At 44.0% G+C, this 16,972-nt stretch overlaps 1 protein-coding gene across 1 annotated transcript; it reads right to left on the bottom strand.

Moving 5' to 3' along the window:
- Window positions 1-4,901: 4,901 nt before the first annotated feature.
- Window positions 4,902-16,972, bottom strand: LOC308382455 (equilibrative nucleoside transporter 2; the record flags this gene model as incomplete). The annotated part of the gene is made up of 13 exons (XM_080860183.1): window positions 4,902-5,025; window positions 5,594-5,793; window positions 6,656-6,741; window positions 8,025-8,127; window positions 8,748-8,908; window positions 10,309-10,396; window positions 12,294-12,391; window positions 12,629-12,763; window positions 13,931-14,070; window positions 14,731-14,876; window positions 16,525-16,606; window positions 16,773-16,827; window positions 16,942-16,972. The coding sequence occupies 13 exons, from the start codon at window positions 16,970-16,972 to the stop codon at window positions 4,914-4,916; spliced, it is 1,437 nt and encodes a 478-aa protein (XP_080716309.1). The 3' UTR covers window positions 4,902-4,913.

Genomic DNA, 16,972 nt, shown 5'->3' with positions numbered 1-16,972 from the left:
TTCTAGTCCCTCTGGAGTCCGTTTTATGGAAAGCTGTGTTCATGTTGATGGCTTCATCAACAGAAAAGTCTCAAGTCCCTCAGACACATGTGGCAGCATAACCTTCCTATGGGCCTTAAAGACTTCCAGCTTCTGGAACACGAACAGTGGAGGGTTTGTAGAGGAGTGACGGATGTTGAATGAATATGCCTTCGGATTCAGCCAATAGCACTTGTAGTTAGGCTGAGGACAGTCACAGCAGGTACCAAAGGCAAGCGTGATGTAATCAGGACAATCGGGGAAAATCATACTTTTGACACAAAAACAAAGGTTCCGAACTGAGAAATAAGTGAACCAACTACACCTCATTTCCTAATTGCGGTGGTTGCATTGCAAAGCCTTTTTTGGGAATCTACTGGAAAAACCACACACGCACACACAATGTTGACATTCAGGTACCATCCAATTGTTGCTCTTACATCCAGGTGTCTTTAGGTCCATTACTAACATTTTTCAATAACCACAGTATACTTTAGTAAAAGTAGGCCTAATGCCCAGAATATTCAAACAATGTTCCCAATATAAATAGGGACGGTCAAAACACAGTGTAAAAAACTAGTTTAATATATACACACGACAGAAACAAAGTAATTACAATATCATTCATTTCCACTGATCATTTCATATAATTCTAAGCAACAACTCACATAAACATACAATAAGCATCGTCTCCCTTATTGATGACAAAAATGCGTATAATACAACCACAAATCACTCACATTTTCTCCATTGAGCACTAGCGCCACCCTGTGAATGTAATGTGCATTGTGTGGACAAGCAGTCCAGCACCCAACTCGAACTGGCAACTTCGGGCATGGGAGGAGGGAGTGCTAGAAAGGAGGCGAACACCTAAGGTGTTGGAGAGTGAGGTTTACACGGACACTCTCTCCGATGAATCACACTGCCTTCATAGAACACTCTCCCAATTGGAACCAGTGAATAGCAGACCAAGGGACACACATAGCCAATTAGCCTGTCCGGTACTTTACACACTCTACAACACATGAGGCAGCTAGTGCTTTCCGACACAGCAGCAATAATAACGATTTACCAGCCAAGCCCCAAAGTGTTGAGTAAAAGATGGACAAAGCCAAAGCCAGCCCATGTTATATCATACCCAGTTATAACTGGGAGTGAACCACAACGGAAACAGTGAATGTGTTTGGCCTATCTTGGCTTCAAATGCACTTTTTTTTAAAAAACTAAACAATTATCATTTCTTGTTACTCTCAGTCTAGCTATCTGGATACCTAACTAATCATTCTCTGTTTTCAAAAACTTCTATAAACAGATATTAAACAAAGTTAAGACGGCACAATCATTATGGTTCATGTAGCCAACGTAGAACTGTTGTTATCAGTTATAATTCAGGGAATGTTTGGTATATATCTTAGGCCTACCTGTTCTGTATACCTTGCCTAACTGACCTTTCAGTATACCAAATGGTGTTAAAATAAATAACCAAAAAGTGATGGTAAAACTAATTTACAAAGAAAGAAAGAAAACTTAAACCCACAGCTATATTTCAATGTAAAATACAAACAACCAAACCGCAAACACTCAGAAACCACTAGGCTTCAACCTACAAACAAATTCAAACAAACACATAAACAAAAAAGCATGTGAACTATTATATAACACCTCTGTAAACAAAGCATAGGCTTCTTTAGCCATATTTGTGCACAAATGTTTTCATAACACTGGCCTGTTGCGAACACAAATGGTCGGTTCGGGGGGGGGGGGGGGGGGGGGTGGTTATCTGATGTGTTTGGTTATATGTCTTTGAATCGGAAATACAAAAAGAAGTTGAAAAAAAAAAGCGATGTCACTGCCAAAATTTTAAGGTAACAGAAAATGTGTGTGATGAGACAGGCTATGCCGTGGAAAACTTCACTTTTATATGTTCAGACCTCATCCTGTTAAGTGTGAAGATGCATAACCCTTCCTAGTCAGAGTCTGCTAGAAGTGTTTGGTACTTCAAAAACAGTCGCAACTAGGGATGCATTCTTCAAGGAGTAGTCATGCGGTTAGCATTTCAACCGTCATGCAACTGACTTTCAATTGCTGGTAACCAGTTTCATCTCTGGGGGAAACCTAGGGCTTAGTGTTAGGTTAGTCCTGGCCCGAGTCCCTAACGTCTCAGGTTATATGTTTAAGGTTGTTGCGACTACAAGTGACTACAAGCCCTCTAGAGACATATAGCACCACTACAAAAAGACTGCTGCCAGATCAGGGGTCAGTTCTGTTCTAGTTTCAGTGACGGGTAGGGAATGCATTGGGTTTTTCTTTTACGGCATATGTTCAAAATAAAATGGCAGTACACACATCTGGTCGAGAAACAGTTATTATTGAAGGAAACAACATCTTTCTGATGTAATTCTAATTTATCCTAAGGATCTTAAATCACAATGATACATTTCCATATAACCTTGATATTCCTATTAGTTTTTTTTTGTTGTTGTTTTTCTACATATTTGTACATAGATCTTTCAGTTTAACAAATATTTTCCCCTCCATATGCAGACTTGAAATTGAGGGAAGACATCAATTGCCGAGTAACAGATTCTGGAATACGGGCGGCCCGAAGCAACCCTCTCTATTTACTGACCTCCTGCCAGGGGAATGTGACGCAGCGTGTTGTGGCGAGGTGAATCTCTCTCACACACACACACACACACACACACACACACACAATAACAAGTGTGCTTCCTTAAAAGACCACCGCATATTAGCCCTTAAGGTGCCCATGTGCTGTCTACACTGTCCCCAGATCAGCAGCGAAGGCATTGCAATGACGCAACAGATAAAAGCCCCCCATTTCATACTAAGTGTACAGTGCACTTGGAAAGATAAAAGTGTACTCGTCATGCAAATACACATTATAGGTTGCAAATCTTTATGTAACCCCAAACCGCAAGTACATGTTGTGTCAACATGCAAGCTATTTGCAGAACAAGTATACTGAGCACTTATTAAATGTTAAGTGCAAGTGCATAATGGCCGAGGACACTCAATATGAAGCAGGACCCAAACAACCTTTCCATTGGGATTCCCTCAGTGTACTTGGCTGAACATTATGGTAGGAAGTTCATTGTCAAAGTTCTTTCTCTGAAGTCCTAGGGGTTCCGCTGACCTCAAGTTCTTTTCCTTTATGGTTCTCTTAGGGCGCGATTACACCATACCCGTTTCTAAAAACACAGATGCTTCAAAAACGCCTTGAAAAAAGCGCCCCGAGCAAAACAGCCTTGTGCGCCTGTGGAGCGTGCCTGTGTGCACAACCAAATGGGCCGAGTGTGACATTGATGAGCTGTGCGCCTTGGCGCCTTGCGCTGAAAAGTTGAGAATATTTTTAACTTTTACGCGCGACACACAGCGCATAAAAGGCGAAAGGAGCACCGTACCATAGGAAACAATGGTTTTGCTAGCGTCACATTTTTAGAAACGCGTCAGGTGTGTTCGTCCCCTTAGGCGGTTCTCTGAAACCAAAGCAGTCTGATGATCCACATGATTGGAAAAAAAATACAATATTTAAAGCAGAACATGATTTCAAATCAGATTGAACTTAATAAAAAGAAAAAAAAGAATATTTAAAAACTGGCCAAGTGTGGCCAGCTCAACTTGTTCTTCCTCAGTCTACATTCATTTTGCTAAGACAATGGAGTCTGGCCCGTCAACACCCCATGTGTTCACAAAAGAAAATGGCTTCCTTATAGAGTTGCTCCATTTGAGTTGAACTGTCTTTCCTATTCTTCAGTTCTCCCAAAATATATCTGACTGAATGAAAATGAGACAGCACGGCTCTAAAGGGAGGGTACTGGCACACTTAAATATACATATTTTAGGTATATATGCATATATACAGGCATGTATGTATGTATGTATATTTAGGCATTTATACAATTCATCTTTTACATACTGCTATACATAGTACATCTGACACCTGAGAACAAAATCTGAGATGGTGGCGATGACATTCTGACAGTAACATTTTGCCCTTGTTCCAGTAATTCCACGTTGGCAATAAATTTCACCCAAGAAGGAGCTGACCTTGACCAGCCATTAGCAAAGTTATTAGCATAATGACTAGCACATATGCTAGCATGTTCCCTCATTGACTTCTATTGGAGTTTCTGCATAGCTGAGAGGCGTACTCATGATGGGCCCCAGTAAGCCACTTCCTTCCAAGCAGGAAATGGACGCGCGTATCCCTTTGGGCCCTTGCAGAAGCCAGCTGGCCTCAAGGTTAATGGCAACTGGTCCTAGCAGCCACTGCTTTATAGATAATAAACCGGAAGTAGCTTCAGCCAAACGGCATTTTGTTTCAGTAGCTGCTGTTGGTGGCTATGGCGTGAGATGAGTTGCCCCCTTTGAAGGGTAGGAGGAGTTCCTCCTCGAGGGGGGGGTGGGGGAGTTGGCTATTATGGACCCGGGTGCTTCTATAAGAATGTCCAATAGGGGGCAGTAGTGGTGGGGCTCTGTGTTTGGACCAAGTCACATTAAGGCCCGGCCCAATAGATTCACATTGAGCTGGGATGTTCCGCGGGTGGATGATGTGGATGTGGGTCAGGTGATCAACACAGCTGGATCTGATTGGCCCAGGAGGTGTGATGATGGCACAGCCAGAAGAAGGCTTCTATTGATAGGATAAGAAATGGCACTGCAGACCACAGGTGGAGTCTGGAGGTGCCGGGGTTGATGGGATATGTTGATCTGGGTGGGATCCAATAAACATTCTGCTGTGGTGGGAACTAGGATGTTGGTCAGGTGATCATCATAGACTGATCTGATTGGTTGGCTCCTGCCCTCCACTGGAACATTGATTATACATGGTTTGGGGTAACGTGCCAGAGCTTGGGGAGGGGGGGGGGGGTCCCCTACACAAGGAGCCTCAGAGGGAACGAGAAGGTGGCCCCTAACGACAGGCCCAGAGCCAGGAAGAAGGTCATCAGGGCTCCAGCAGTCTCCCTGTCCTTGGCTTCTACCAGCCTGGTGGAGAGAGAGAGAGTCAGCGAGGGAGGGAGAGAGAGAGAAAGAGAGCGAGAGAGAGGAGAGGGATAGAGAGAGGAGATGCAAATATTGATACAAGATTAACACACACAAAACACACAGGCTAATGCATACGTGTGCTGAAAGCAAAGTAACTTTGTGAGCATGTGTATGTATTAGTAAGTAAGAGTGTGTGTGTGTTAAGTGAGTGAGTGTGTTAAGTGAGTGAGTGTGTTAAGTGAGTGAGTGTGTTAAGTGAGAGTGTGTGTTAAGTGAGTGTGTGTGTCTGTGTCTGTGTCTGTGTCTGTGTCTGTGTCTGTGTCTGTGTCTGTGTCTGTGTCTGTGTCTGTGTCTGTGTCTGTGTCTGTGTCTGTGTCTGTGTCTGTGTCTGTGTCTGTGTCTGTGTCTGTGTCTGTGTCTGTGTCTGTGTCTGTGTGTCTGTGTCTGTGTGTCTGTGTGTCTGTGTGTCTGTGTGTCTGTGTGTCTGTGTGTCTGTGTGTCTGTGTGTCTGTGTGTCTGTGTGTCTGTGTGTGTGTGTGCGCGCGCGCATGTTGGGCTTTGGACTCACTGCGGTGCGTAGGTCATGGACAGACAGACGCCGTATCCACTGGAGAGGGAGAAGAGCAGCATGATGGCGGAGAAGGCCACGTCGTTGCTGAAGAGCACCGGCAGGTAGGAGCGCTTCTGCACGTTACAGAACAACAGCAGCGGGATGAAGATCACCCGCGCAACCACCAGCGCTGGGAAACCACGGCTCTCTTTGGAGGGCTGAGAGGGGGAGAGAGAGATGAGACAGAGAGAGATGAGACAGAGAGAGAGACGAGAGAGAGGGGGGTAGAGAGGGGGAGAGAGAGAGAGCCAGAGAGAGACGAGAGAGAAAGAGAGAGAGAGAGGGAGAGAGAAAGAGAGAGCCAGAGAGAGACGAGAGAGAAAGAGAGAGAGAGAGGGAGAGAGAAAGAGAGAGCCAGAGAGAGACGAGAGAGAAAGAGAGAGAGAGAGAGAGACAAGACAGAGAGAGAGAGAGAGAGAGAGAGAAAGAGAGAGCCAGAGAGAGACGAGAGAGAAAGAGAGAGAGAGAGAGAGAGACAAGACAGAGAGAGAGAGAGAGAGAGAGAGAGAGAGAGAGAGAGAGAGACAAGACAGAGAGAGAGAGACACTTTTTTAGACTGAAGTGCTTTGGCAGCATATATGGACATACTTGTCAGGCCAATAAAGCAACATGAACTGAAAAGTGAGCTGAACTGAATTGAATTGAATTGAGACAGAAAGAGAGAGGGATCAGATGAGAGAAAGAGAGAGAAAGAGGGGAAGAGAGGGGTCAGATGAGAGAAAGAGAGAGAGAGAGAGAGAGGGGTCAGATGAGAGAGAGAGGGTAAGAGAGGGGTCAGATGAGAGAAAGAGAGAGAGAGAGGGGGGAAGAGAGGGGTTAGATGAGAGAGAGAGAGGGGAAGAGAGGGGTCAGATGAGAGAGAGAGGGGAATAGAGGGGTCAGATGACAGAAAGAGAGAGAAAGGGGGGGAAGAGAGGAGTCAGATGAGAGAGAGAGGGGAAGAGAGGGGTCAGATGAGAGAAAGAGAGAGAGAGGGGGGGGGGGGGGGGGGAAGAGGGGTCAGATGAGAGAGAGACGTACCCATTGCTTCAGCGTGGTCAAGGTCCTGCCTAGCCAGTCCATGAGGTTGAAGAAGAGGAAACAGCACACAGGGATGAAGTACTTCTCTGAGAGCAAAACAGACCAATCACATGTCAACAACATTACTTTTGACCAATCACATGTCAACAACATTACCATTGGCTACTTTTACTATCGGCCCATTAGATAAGTACTTACACTATTCACACCAAGCTAAAGAACTTCTCTGAGAGCAAAACAGAGCCATCACAATGTCCTGTTCCTACTATGGATCTCTTTTACTTCTACTGTTTGTTTGAAATGATTATTATTCCTCTAATTTATTGAGATATTTCCCCCTCCCACACACACACACAAATTCAAATCCATGCACACATGTACACTCTCCTACACATGCACCCACCCACACACACACACACACACACACACACTCTCACACACACACACACACACAGTCCCTCTCTTTGTTCACACACAGGATTTGTATGCATACTCTAGACAGTGGGCCGGCCTACATTCCATACGGTCACACAAATAAACCCTGACTCTCAGGGCCAGTCATCGGCATGCATTCTGTGGTGGAGGTGGAGGTGGAGGTGGTGGTGGCGGGGGCGGGGGCGGGGGCGGGGGCGGGGGTGTTGGTGGTGGAGGTGGGCATGTTGGTGTTGGTTTTGGTTTTGGTGGTGGGGGTGTTGGTGGTGAGTGAGGTCCACAGGGGGGTAGTTGGTCATGTGAAGTAGGGGTGGGTATTGCCAAAGAAGTCACGATTCGATTCGTATCACGATTCACATGCCACGATGCGATTCTATCACGATGCATCGCGAAACTTGAATTATTGCGATGCATTGCGAATTTTCACTGAACACTGTTAGAAAAAAATTAAGCCATTACCAGTGGCTGACTGGCTGTGTATGATCTGGATAGTGTGTTCAATTGATAACTCAAAGCAACTCAATTCATACATAGCTGTATTTATTGAAATGACTTTTGGAGGTTACTTAACACAAATATTATTATTACTGGATACACTGCATGTTTTGTTTATGAATGACTTGTCGCAGTATCGCGCGGCCGGAAATGCTTGATGTTCGCCAACCATTCATGCAATTTTAATTATTATTTATTTATTTTTTTTATTAATAATTGATACTTGGCGTCAACAATCGATGCAGTAGATCGTGAAAATTAGAATCGCGATGCATCGTCATGACGATTATTTGGCACACCCCTACTGCCAATAGTCACAAGCAGTGGAAGAACATATAGGTTGCTTTCCTGACGGACTACACGTTCCATCTCGGACATGGGAACTCGGACTTGAGTAGGGGTGTGTGTTGTGTTCTTTAGTGTTGTGTGACTGTGTGCGTACCCCATTCTCCCCCGTACACCGTCTTCACATCCACCGTCACCGCAGGGAACACAGAGAGCGTGACCGTGAAGATGAACGTTACACAGAACGCCATGACCCAGATCTACAGGGAGAGAGAAAGAGAGAGAGAGAGAGAGAAAGAAAAAAAGAAAGAAAGAAAGAAAAGAAAGAGAGGGAGAGAGGGCAGAGATGGATAAAAGAGAACAACAGCGATGGAGGAAATGAGTGAAAGACAGACAAAGAGAGAGGGAGAGAGAGAGAGAGAGAGAGGAAGGGTAAGAGAGAGAGAGAGAGAGAGAGAGGAAGGGTAAGAGAGAGAGGGTAAAAAAAATGGAGGTAAGGCAACTACATCGTCCCCCACAATAGACAAGCACAGACGGCCAAAGGCATCATTACAAATTTGCCATCATTTCATTTCCAGCTTCATCCAACAACACAAGGCCTAAATCAACACAGTGCATTTTGTTTTACCCCTAAAGCCCTGTTTGAATAGGTATGCAAACACTAAAAGCCATTGTCCTCTCGTGTTTTTCCGCCTTGATGACGGACACAGAAAACACACGTTACACCCCTGTCCAGACTTTGACCTTTCCAATCCACAAGCCCAACTCCTGAGGGTTCAGCTCTGTTTTCTTTAGCGGCGTGTTAGGTGTTAGACGTGTTAGATTGTGGCTGTTTGCGTTTTGCCTTTTAGAAAGATAAATCAGGCGTATGGACGGCTACCTTTTTGAAGACCTCGAGGACGGACAGTTTCTCTGACTCTTGTCTGCTTTCGCTGGAGGTTGGGGTGACATCAATGCTGCCATTGGCCACTGGAGAGCCGCTGGCGTGGCCATTAGCTTTGCCATTGGCTAGGCCATTCTCTGACGCGATCGCAGTGTCTTCTGGGATATTAAATGGACAGAATCAGGAGAGATGATGGGTGAAAGGAAAAACAGACTGACCAATGAGAGAGTTATAATCAGTCATGACATACATAGAAGTCATGCCATATTACACATGAAGCATAAACAATGTTAACTTTACATTTACATACTTCAAAAAAATTATTCTGAGAGAGGAATTGAAGAGAGTGAATAATGAATATGTGAACTGAAGAATCACCAGGAGTGGATTTACATAAAAATGCAGACGAAATTCAGCCACTCCCTCTCCAGCCTTAAAAACATGCTGGTTTGCTCTAACAACCAAATCTTACAAAAATGGTGTAAGTATGAGAAGTCTATAGTCCTATTCTAGTGTTACAGTCTTCTTAAAGGGCCTCACTGCTATAAGTACAACATGGCTGTTGTGCCGTTGGTGGATTCTTGCCCTGCTCAGACGCATCATAAAGTTGGCATACCCAAAATGACATTGGGCCTAATTGGATTAGTTTGGTCAAATTACTGCAAACCAACATCATTTTCAGGACGGCCAAACACTGGCACTAAACTCTCTAAACCCGTGTGACCTGCAATGTCGGTCTTACTTTCATCTCGGGAGTTGCAGAACAGTATTAAAACACAAAGTCCTAAGGGACTATGCCAAGATATCCAGATAAGCTCTCCAAGTCTCCAAAGACTTTTCCTTTTGAGAGCCCTTAATTGCACAGTAATTGTATCTCGCTTCTGATCAGGATTACAAACACAGAGTGAAAAGGGATATTATTTAGGTCATGCCACGTAAAGCAGCAATACGGAGTTCTGTTCCAAAACTAGTAAGCTAACTACCTAAAAGGCAGGCAAAAACCTTGCAAACACCACCAACAGCCCAGTTGACACTGATTTAAACTTGCCAACACACTGACTCATGTCTTTTGGCAGTATTGCTGGCAATGTTATGGGTGTGAAAGCTTTTATTCCATTTCTAGCAGGGGGTTCCAGCCCTTTACACGGAACTACATAGGGCATATCCTGGATGGCTAGTAGGGCAAACGTGGCTGTTTATCTGGCTTTCACATGACCATATGCTATCAAAAGGAATTTAAGAATCGCACCAAAACTAGTTGCCGATAAAACCATACCTCAAAAAGTGTTTAATTGTTGCATAGTGTTACTTTAAACTCAAGACAACATAGATTTGTTTTCCTTCTCTACAGTCGTATGTGACACTAAGCATATGGGGCTTTGTACGGGTATAGGGAATAAATCAACAAAAAGACTGAAACACCAATGTCTTTACAAGTACAGTGACCTGTTTTGTGGTTAACAAAGGCATTACGATTTTAAATCCTATTGACCACCATATTCAAGCGCCAGAGGAAAACCGATGTCATAGTTATGTCATGTCAGCCAGGCCCACCCACCTTTAAGCAGTAGCTGATTGGATGCGGGATCGCTTACTGGCTCGTAGATCTTGCTCCTGTCTTTGCGGAGGTAATATCTGGCAAAAGGCTGTAAAAGAGCGAGAGGCACATCAGATCAGGAGGCAGGCATGCTAGCAAGGTGGCTAAAACCCCATGGGTCTCTTAATGGGTCGAGGAGTGACATTTACTAAACCTTAGAACCTTAATTAACCTTAACCTCACTCCCATCTAGGTCACAGCACCAATACATAAACATATATAAATATTAGGGCTGTGAAACAATTTTTAATCAAATTAATCACAGGTTTCTGTGGATTAATCATGATTAATCACATATTTTTCTCTGTATATTTTTGTGAGAAAAAGATGCATGAGAAAAGATAGATATATACATGTAAGTTGTTTTATTTTTTTATTCATAAAAAACTGAAATAATAGTCCGGCAAATGCTGCAAAGCAATAATCTTTGCTATTCCATATGGGACATTAATACATCTAAAATGATGATCCTCATGTAATGATGTGGCTTTGTATCTAATCACCGTTTATTGCTCTCAGGTTGTGCCTTATGCATACTGTTGTGTTCTGTAATACTGTTCTATATTGTGCTACCACAAGGAGGCACTGTTCTGCAATCAATCCTAGCTAACTTACGTACATAGAGCAGAAGAAGAGTGAACCTCAATGCTATCAGTCACTTACTTTCATGCTGCTGACAGTTCTCAGTAAAGAGTGTTAATATCATCCTGCTTGTCGTTATTCTGAAGCTTCACTTCACCACACATACCTCGGGATACCCAGGAGCAGGTTGCCCGTTCACAAAATGTTACAAAGATTAAAATAAAATAAGTTGGAGAGACTAGTTATGTACTTGTAGTCGTTATAATACTAGTTGACATGAACCATAACTGCTTGGGGGTGTCACTGTTTTCTCAACTAGATAGCATAGCTAGTTCGCTAGCTGGAAAGCTCCAGAAGCTTCATTTACTTTGGAGCAGACAAGTGTGTTTGTTGATCTTTGATACATTGAGTTGATACATTGATACATTGAGCGGGGTCTCCCACACTTTTAAATCCACAGCGGGCTCCTTTCCTCCTTTGTTTTGTTGTTTTTGTTTTGTCGCTCCAAAATCTCAGGGTACCTTGTGTCAGATCTACAAGTCCCGTATGAACACCGTTTCACCATGCTCATCAGACCTCGAGGTTGTCTGACCTTCTTCTTTTATATTAGTAGAGGTTGCTCAGGTAGGATTGGACAAGGGCCGTTCTCGGGAGGAGTTTCGCGAACGGTCGATTGTGGGTTTATTGGAAGCTCATTCGGCACATGCGTTAAATGAGTTAAAAAAAAAATAACGCATTAATCCTGTAAATGAATCATAACGCGTTATTTTTCACAGCTCTAATAAATATACACATATATCATATACATATACCACATACAGTATATATACATAAACCATAACTGCCACGGAAGACATAACTGGTTGCATGACAACAGAACCATGGCAACCACACAGAGGATGTTCCATCATGAGGATGTTCCATCAAGAGGGTGTCCCATGACTGCTGGGTGGAAGTGTTCTGCTTCCCTATTTCTAGTGAGACTTTAACATGTGACATGACTGGATGAGTGCACGTTTAGATTTTTGTGTCTGGAACAGGGTCTTATGTAGATGAGTGAGAGAGAGAGAGAGAGAGAGAGAGAGAGAGAGAGAGAGAGTGTTTGTGTGGGTGTGTGTGTGTGCGTGTGAGAGAAAGAGTGTGTGTGAGAGTGTGTGTGTGTGAGAGAGAGAGTGTGTGCGTGAGAGATAAAGTGTGTGAGAGTGTGTGTGTGTGCATGTGAGAGAGGGAGAGAGTGTGTGTGTGTGTGTGTGTGTGTGTGCATGTGAGAGAGAGAGAGAGGGAGAGAGAGAGTGTGTGTGTGCATGTGAGAGAGAGAGAGAGAGAAAGAGAGAGAGAGTGTGTGTGTGTGTGTGTGTACCTACCAGTCTGCACAGTGTCAGGTAGCTGATTAGTGTGATTAGGGTTCCAACACACGGGGTGATGAAGTACCCAAGGGCAGCTGTCTGATCATCAGCCTTACCTGCGCGCGCACACACACACACACACACACACACACACACACACACACACACACACACACACACACACAAAACTTAAAAACACATACCCCACCTTGACATTTGACAGCAGAGCAAATTCTCTGGGTTGACTTTTGACAAATGTTTCTGGTTTATGTCAACAGAGCACAGTGAGAGTTCACATTGCTTTGTGTAAAAGAAGTGTTTTTGCGCTCGGCAAATATTTGTGTCCCACTTACTGGCTATGGCAAGGATCATGGCCACGGCTGCGAACGTGCCGGCCAGGCCCTGACCGCTCATAAACACTGCGCTGTACTTCTGCGGGAGCAGACCCACCAGGCCAAACAGACTGCCCTGCAATACGGCACCGAAGGCTGAGGGAGGGAGAGGGGGATAGAGAGAAAGAGAGAGAGAGAGAGAGAATAATTATATTGTTAATAATAACATTATATTGTTATTATTATTAGTGCTTTGGCAACAGTGTATCGTACATTCATGCCAATAAAGCCATTTGAATTGAATTGAATTGAAATTGAGAGAGAGAGAGAGGGAGGGGATGTTAGATGTTAGTTAGGAGAGAGACAGAGAAAAGAGAGAGAAAGAGAAGAGAAAATATAATGAACAAAACCATTGCGATTCCACTTGCATACAGCATATTGGACACACACACACCGGCAAAAAGAGAGAGAAAAAGAGAGTGAGAGAGACAGACAGGGGGGTAGAGAGAAAGAGAGAGAGAGAGAGAGAGAGAGAGAGAGAGAGAGAGAGAGGGAGGGGATGTTAGAAAGGGAGAGAGACAGAGAAAAGAGAGAGAAAGAGAAGAGAGAAAATATAATGAACAAAACCATTGCGATTCCACTTGCATACAGCATATTGGACACACACACCGGCAGGAGGGGAGAGGACCTAACTGAAGCAAGTTATGAGAAACAACAACATTACAGTGTACATCTGTGAATAAGCTCACTCACTGCCAGCTAGACTGAGAGGCAACAAGAGAGAGAAAAAGAGAGTGAGAGAGACAGACGCAGAGAGAGAGCAAGAGAGAGAGAGAATGAGACAGACACAGAGAGAGACAGAGACAGAGAGAGAGCAAGAGAGAGAGAGAGCGACACACAGAGAGAGCGACACAGAGAGAGAGAGAGAGAGAGAGAGAGAGCAAGAGAGAGAGAGAGAGAGACACAGAGAGAGCGACACAGAGAGAGAGAGCAAAAGAGAGAGAGAGGGAGTGAGAGAGACAGACACAGAGAGCGAGCAAGAGAGAGAGAGACTGAGCATGCTGGGTGGGAGTTTGTGATAAGATATTCTGAGATATTCTAAGAGAACACGGCCAGGAATAGACAGGCTGACACAGAAGAGGAAGGTGAGTGTGATTTGAAGCATAAGTACCATGCCAACAGTAAACAAAAATCAACAAGCAAACATGGAGGACCATTATTAATTGAGTAATTTTCAAACCATTAACCAAACCCTTACTATAATTACTATTATTTGTCCCCCCATTCTCTCACACACACACACACAAATAACCAACCACTTACAGTTGATGAACCAAACGGTCGCCATGGTGACGGAGAAGAAGCGGTCCTGCTCCATATCCACCTTGACAAGGACGGCAGTGAGGAGGAAGAGGATGAGGATGCACACCAGGCTCCCGCCGATGCGTACGGCCTCCGAGATCCTGACAGGAAGTTCACATTATACATTTAGACTCGACCTCCAAACACATTTCTATCCATTCTGTTCTAGAGTTACAGACATGTGCCTAGTAACCTTCTGCCACTTCCAATTCCCAAAATCATGGCCACGGCTGCGAACGTGGTGTAAGATTGCATTCTTATATTATGCTTTTCTTTAGAACATGTTCAATCCTCTGGCCGTATGCTTGTCTATTCCTATTTCTTTTTTCTTCACACTCCTGTATGGCTGCTGTTTCTGGAATGAGTGAGTCCGGCCCAGATCCACGCCACACTTGGGCCGGATCCCCTCTCGAGTCAGCTACTGAGAGAATCACTGCACCAGCATTGCAGGTAGACAAGACACAACTCAAACTGTGGTCTTTTCTAAAGCTTGGAAGAAATGCTTTCCATGGTCAACAGTGGGATGTGGGATGGAAATGATCCCTTTCGCTTCACTTTATCCTGCTCTGATCGATTCAAGGGACACTTGCTATCTAGGCTTAAAAAGTTTGTCACCCATAACTTTTGTCACAAATAACTATAAATTGTAATGAAAAACAGTGACGAAACAAAGAGTCTCCTGCTCCTCCTCTCTCTATTAATGAGAAACCTGATATTTGTAAACAAAAACAACCATGTGAAGGTTGCTATGACAACCTTACCGTGGATACAGGAAGGAGTTGAGCAGGGTGAAGAGCAACAAGGGCAGCTGGGATAGCAGAGTCATCCAGTTGTCGAAGTAATACTCTTTACTGGCAGTGACTGTGCCATTACTCAACTCGGATGTTTTGAGTCTGTTGTTGAAGTACTACACACACACACACACACACACACACACACACACACACACACACACACACACACACACACGAAAGGGAAGATGGAAAAATGTTGACCGTTAATAGGTCATTTCATCATTCCAGAGTTACAGCATTGATTAATTGATCTGCTGAGAGTGTGGCTTGTTCTCCTTGGCTTGTTATCAGGAGACTGTGGAGGCACTCCCTATTGAATACACATCACAACTCCTAACTGAAATAGCTAGGGGCTATTGATTTTGTTAATCTGTGCAAGTGTATCTTTGTTAATGTTGAGCTGACTGCATAAATATTGACTCCCTGGGAATAACTCTGGCGGAGCTTAATACACCATTTGTATTTCTCCTCATTCTAAATTACTAGAATGACTAAACTACCGTTATTATAAAAGCTTTATTATTGCTTCACGAGCATAGCTCAGGTGACACAAGATTTTATAAACTATGAAAAGCATAGTGGCAAATTAGTGAAAAAAAAAAAAGTTTTTTCTGAGGTTTATCTACCTTTACATTAGGGTTTCATTCGTGAACAGTATTCATCGACAGTAGTACGTTTTAAAAATGTACCAAATATGTATGTCTCCTTAACGCTAGAGTAAATGATTGACAAAACGTTTTTTCTTTAAGTACATGAGTAATATTTATATCATTCATTATATCATTCCAAAGGAAGGTCAAACATGATTAACTTCAAGGTTAAGCCTCATTAATGTATCAAAGCTCTACTGGCTGCAGGTCCTGAGGTAACATTACAGTAGTTCACCGTGGCTAAGGCACCTCAGGGCCTAATGAGAACTGAAAGCCTTAAAAGCATTATTTAATCCAAGTCCTGAGAGATTAAAGTCACAGTCACATGTCCCCACCCCACCCCACCCTCCCCAGCTGCTGAGGCATGTCAGGAGACCCACAGGGGTTCACACAAGACCTGGATTTAGAAAATACCTGACCCCTGGGCAACAAAAAACAACTTAATCCAAACGCACCCGCCCTACCCTGCCATGCCCCCACCCCCCCCCCCCCCCCCCCGACTCCCCTCCCCCAACACTCCACACACACACACTCCCTCACCCCACTGAACACTCAGCTTTAAGAGGGGCAAGTCAATAGCAATAAACATGGGGCCAAGACTCCACTGGCCAAGACTCAAATTGACTTTGTACAGCGATGGACTTGCAGCAGTGTCACAAAAACTTACAGCCAGGACACCATAGAGAGTGAATATGTTCTCTGTGAAGATCATATACCATAGAGAGTGCATATGTTCTCTGTGAAGATCATATTGACCCAGAAGGCTTCAGAGTAAATGTCCGTAGCTTAGGAGCTACAAAAGCCACCAGTGAGGTAGACAGATTTCTACCCAACTGGTCCTGTTCTTTAAAGCCCTTTCTGCCTTTTAGGTGCAAGCACTAGAAGTTAATTCTATGGCTGAACGAAACTTTTAAGTTTGGACTCTGATACTTGCCATAGTGGCAAAATATTATGGTAAAAAAGCCATAGAGCAAAAGGTTTTTTCCTCCATGTCTGCATCAAGCAACATCAAGGGTTCGGATGCACCATGCGGACTTCATTTAGCCGGCAGCGCTAGTGAGTTTGTCGCTAGCGTGGGCTTACCATTGAGGCAGCACTAGTGTGGGCTTACCATTGAGGCAGTCATGAAGAAGTTCCAGGGCAGGAGAGTCCCCAGGCCCAGGATGAAGAAAATGATGCCCACCAGCCAGCCACTGCCAACGGGGGAGACACAAAGACGAGAGGCATGTTGAGCTTCAAACATTCTATTAATTTGTGTGTGTGGTGAAACATTGCTTAACTGCTTTCCATCCTGTGTATGTGACTGATTGATTTATCTATTGATTAACTGATCAATTATCAGGTGGAAATAATCCTTACCGGTCTTTTGGAGCACCCTCGTGAGTCTCCATCTTGTTCAATGTTTTCGCAGCAACTAGGAAGGAAAAAAAATCAAACCGTCAAATCCAACCACAGATGAAGGAGACTTCACTAAATTTGTCCGTCTGGCATCACTGCCTTTGCTTTCCAATTCACACTCGGTTGTTACCTAAAGGCAAGACTTCCTGGCTGAGAGACAT

This window comes from Sprattus sprattus (assembly GCF_963457725.1).
Source record: "Sprattus sprattus genome assembly, chromosome: 21".
Taxonomy (NCBI): Eukaryota; Metazoa; Chordata; class Actinopteri; order Clupeiformes; family Clupeidae; genus Sprattus; species Sprattus sprattus.
The sequence above is the reverse complement of the archived record's forward strand: the minus strand, read 5'-3'. Positions and strand labels throughout refer to the sequence as shown.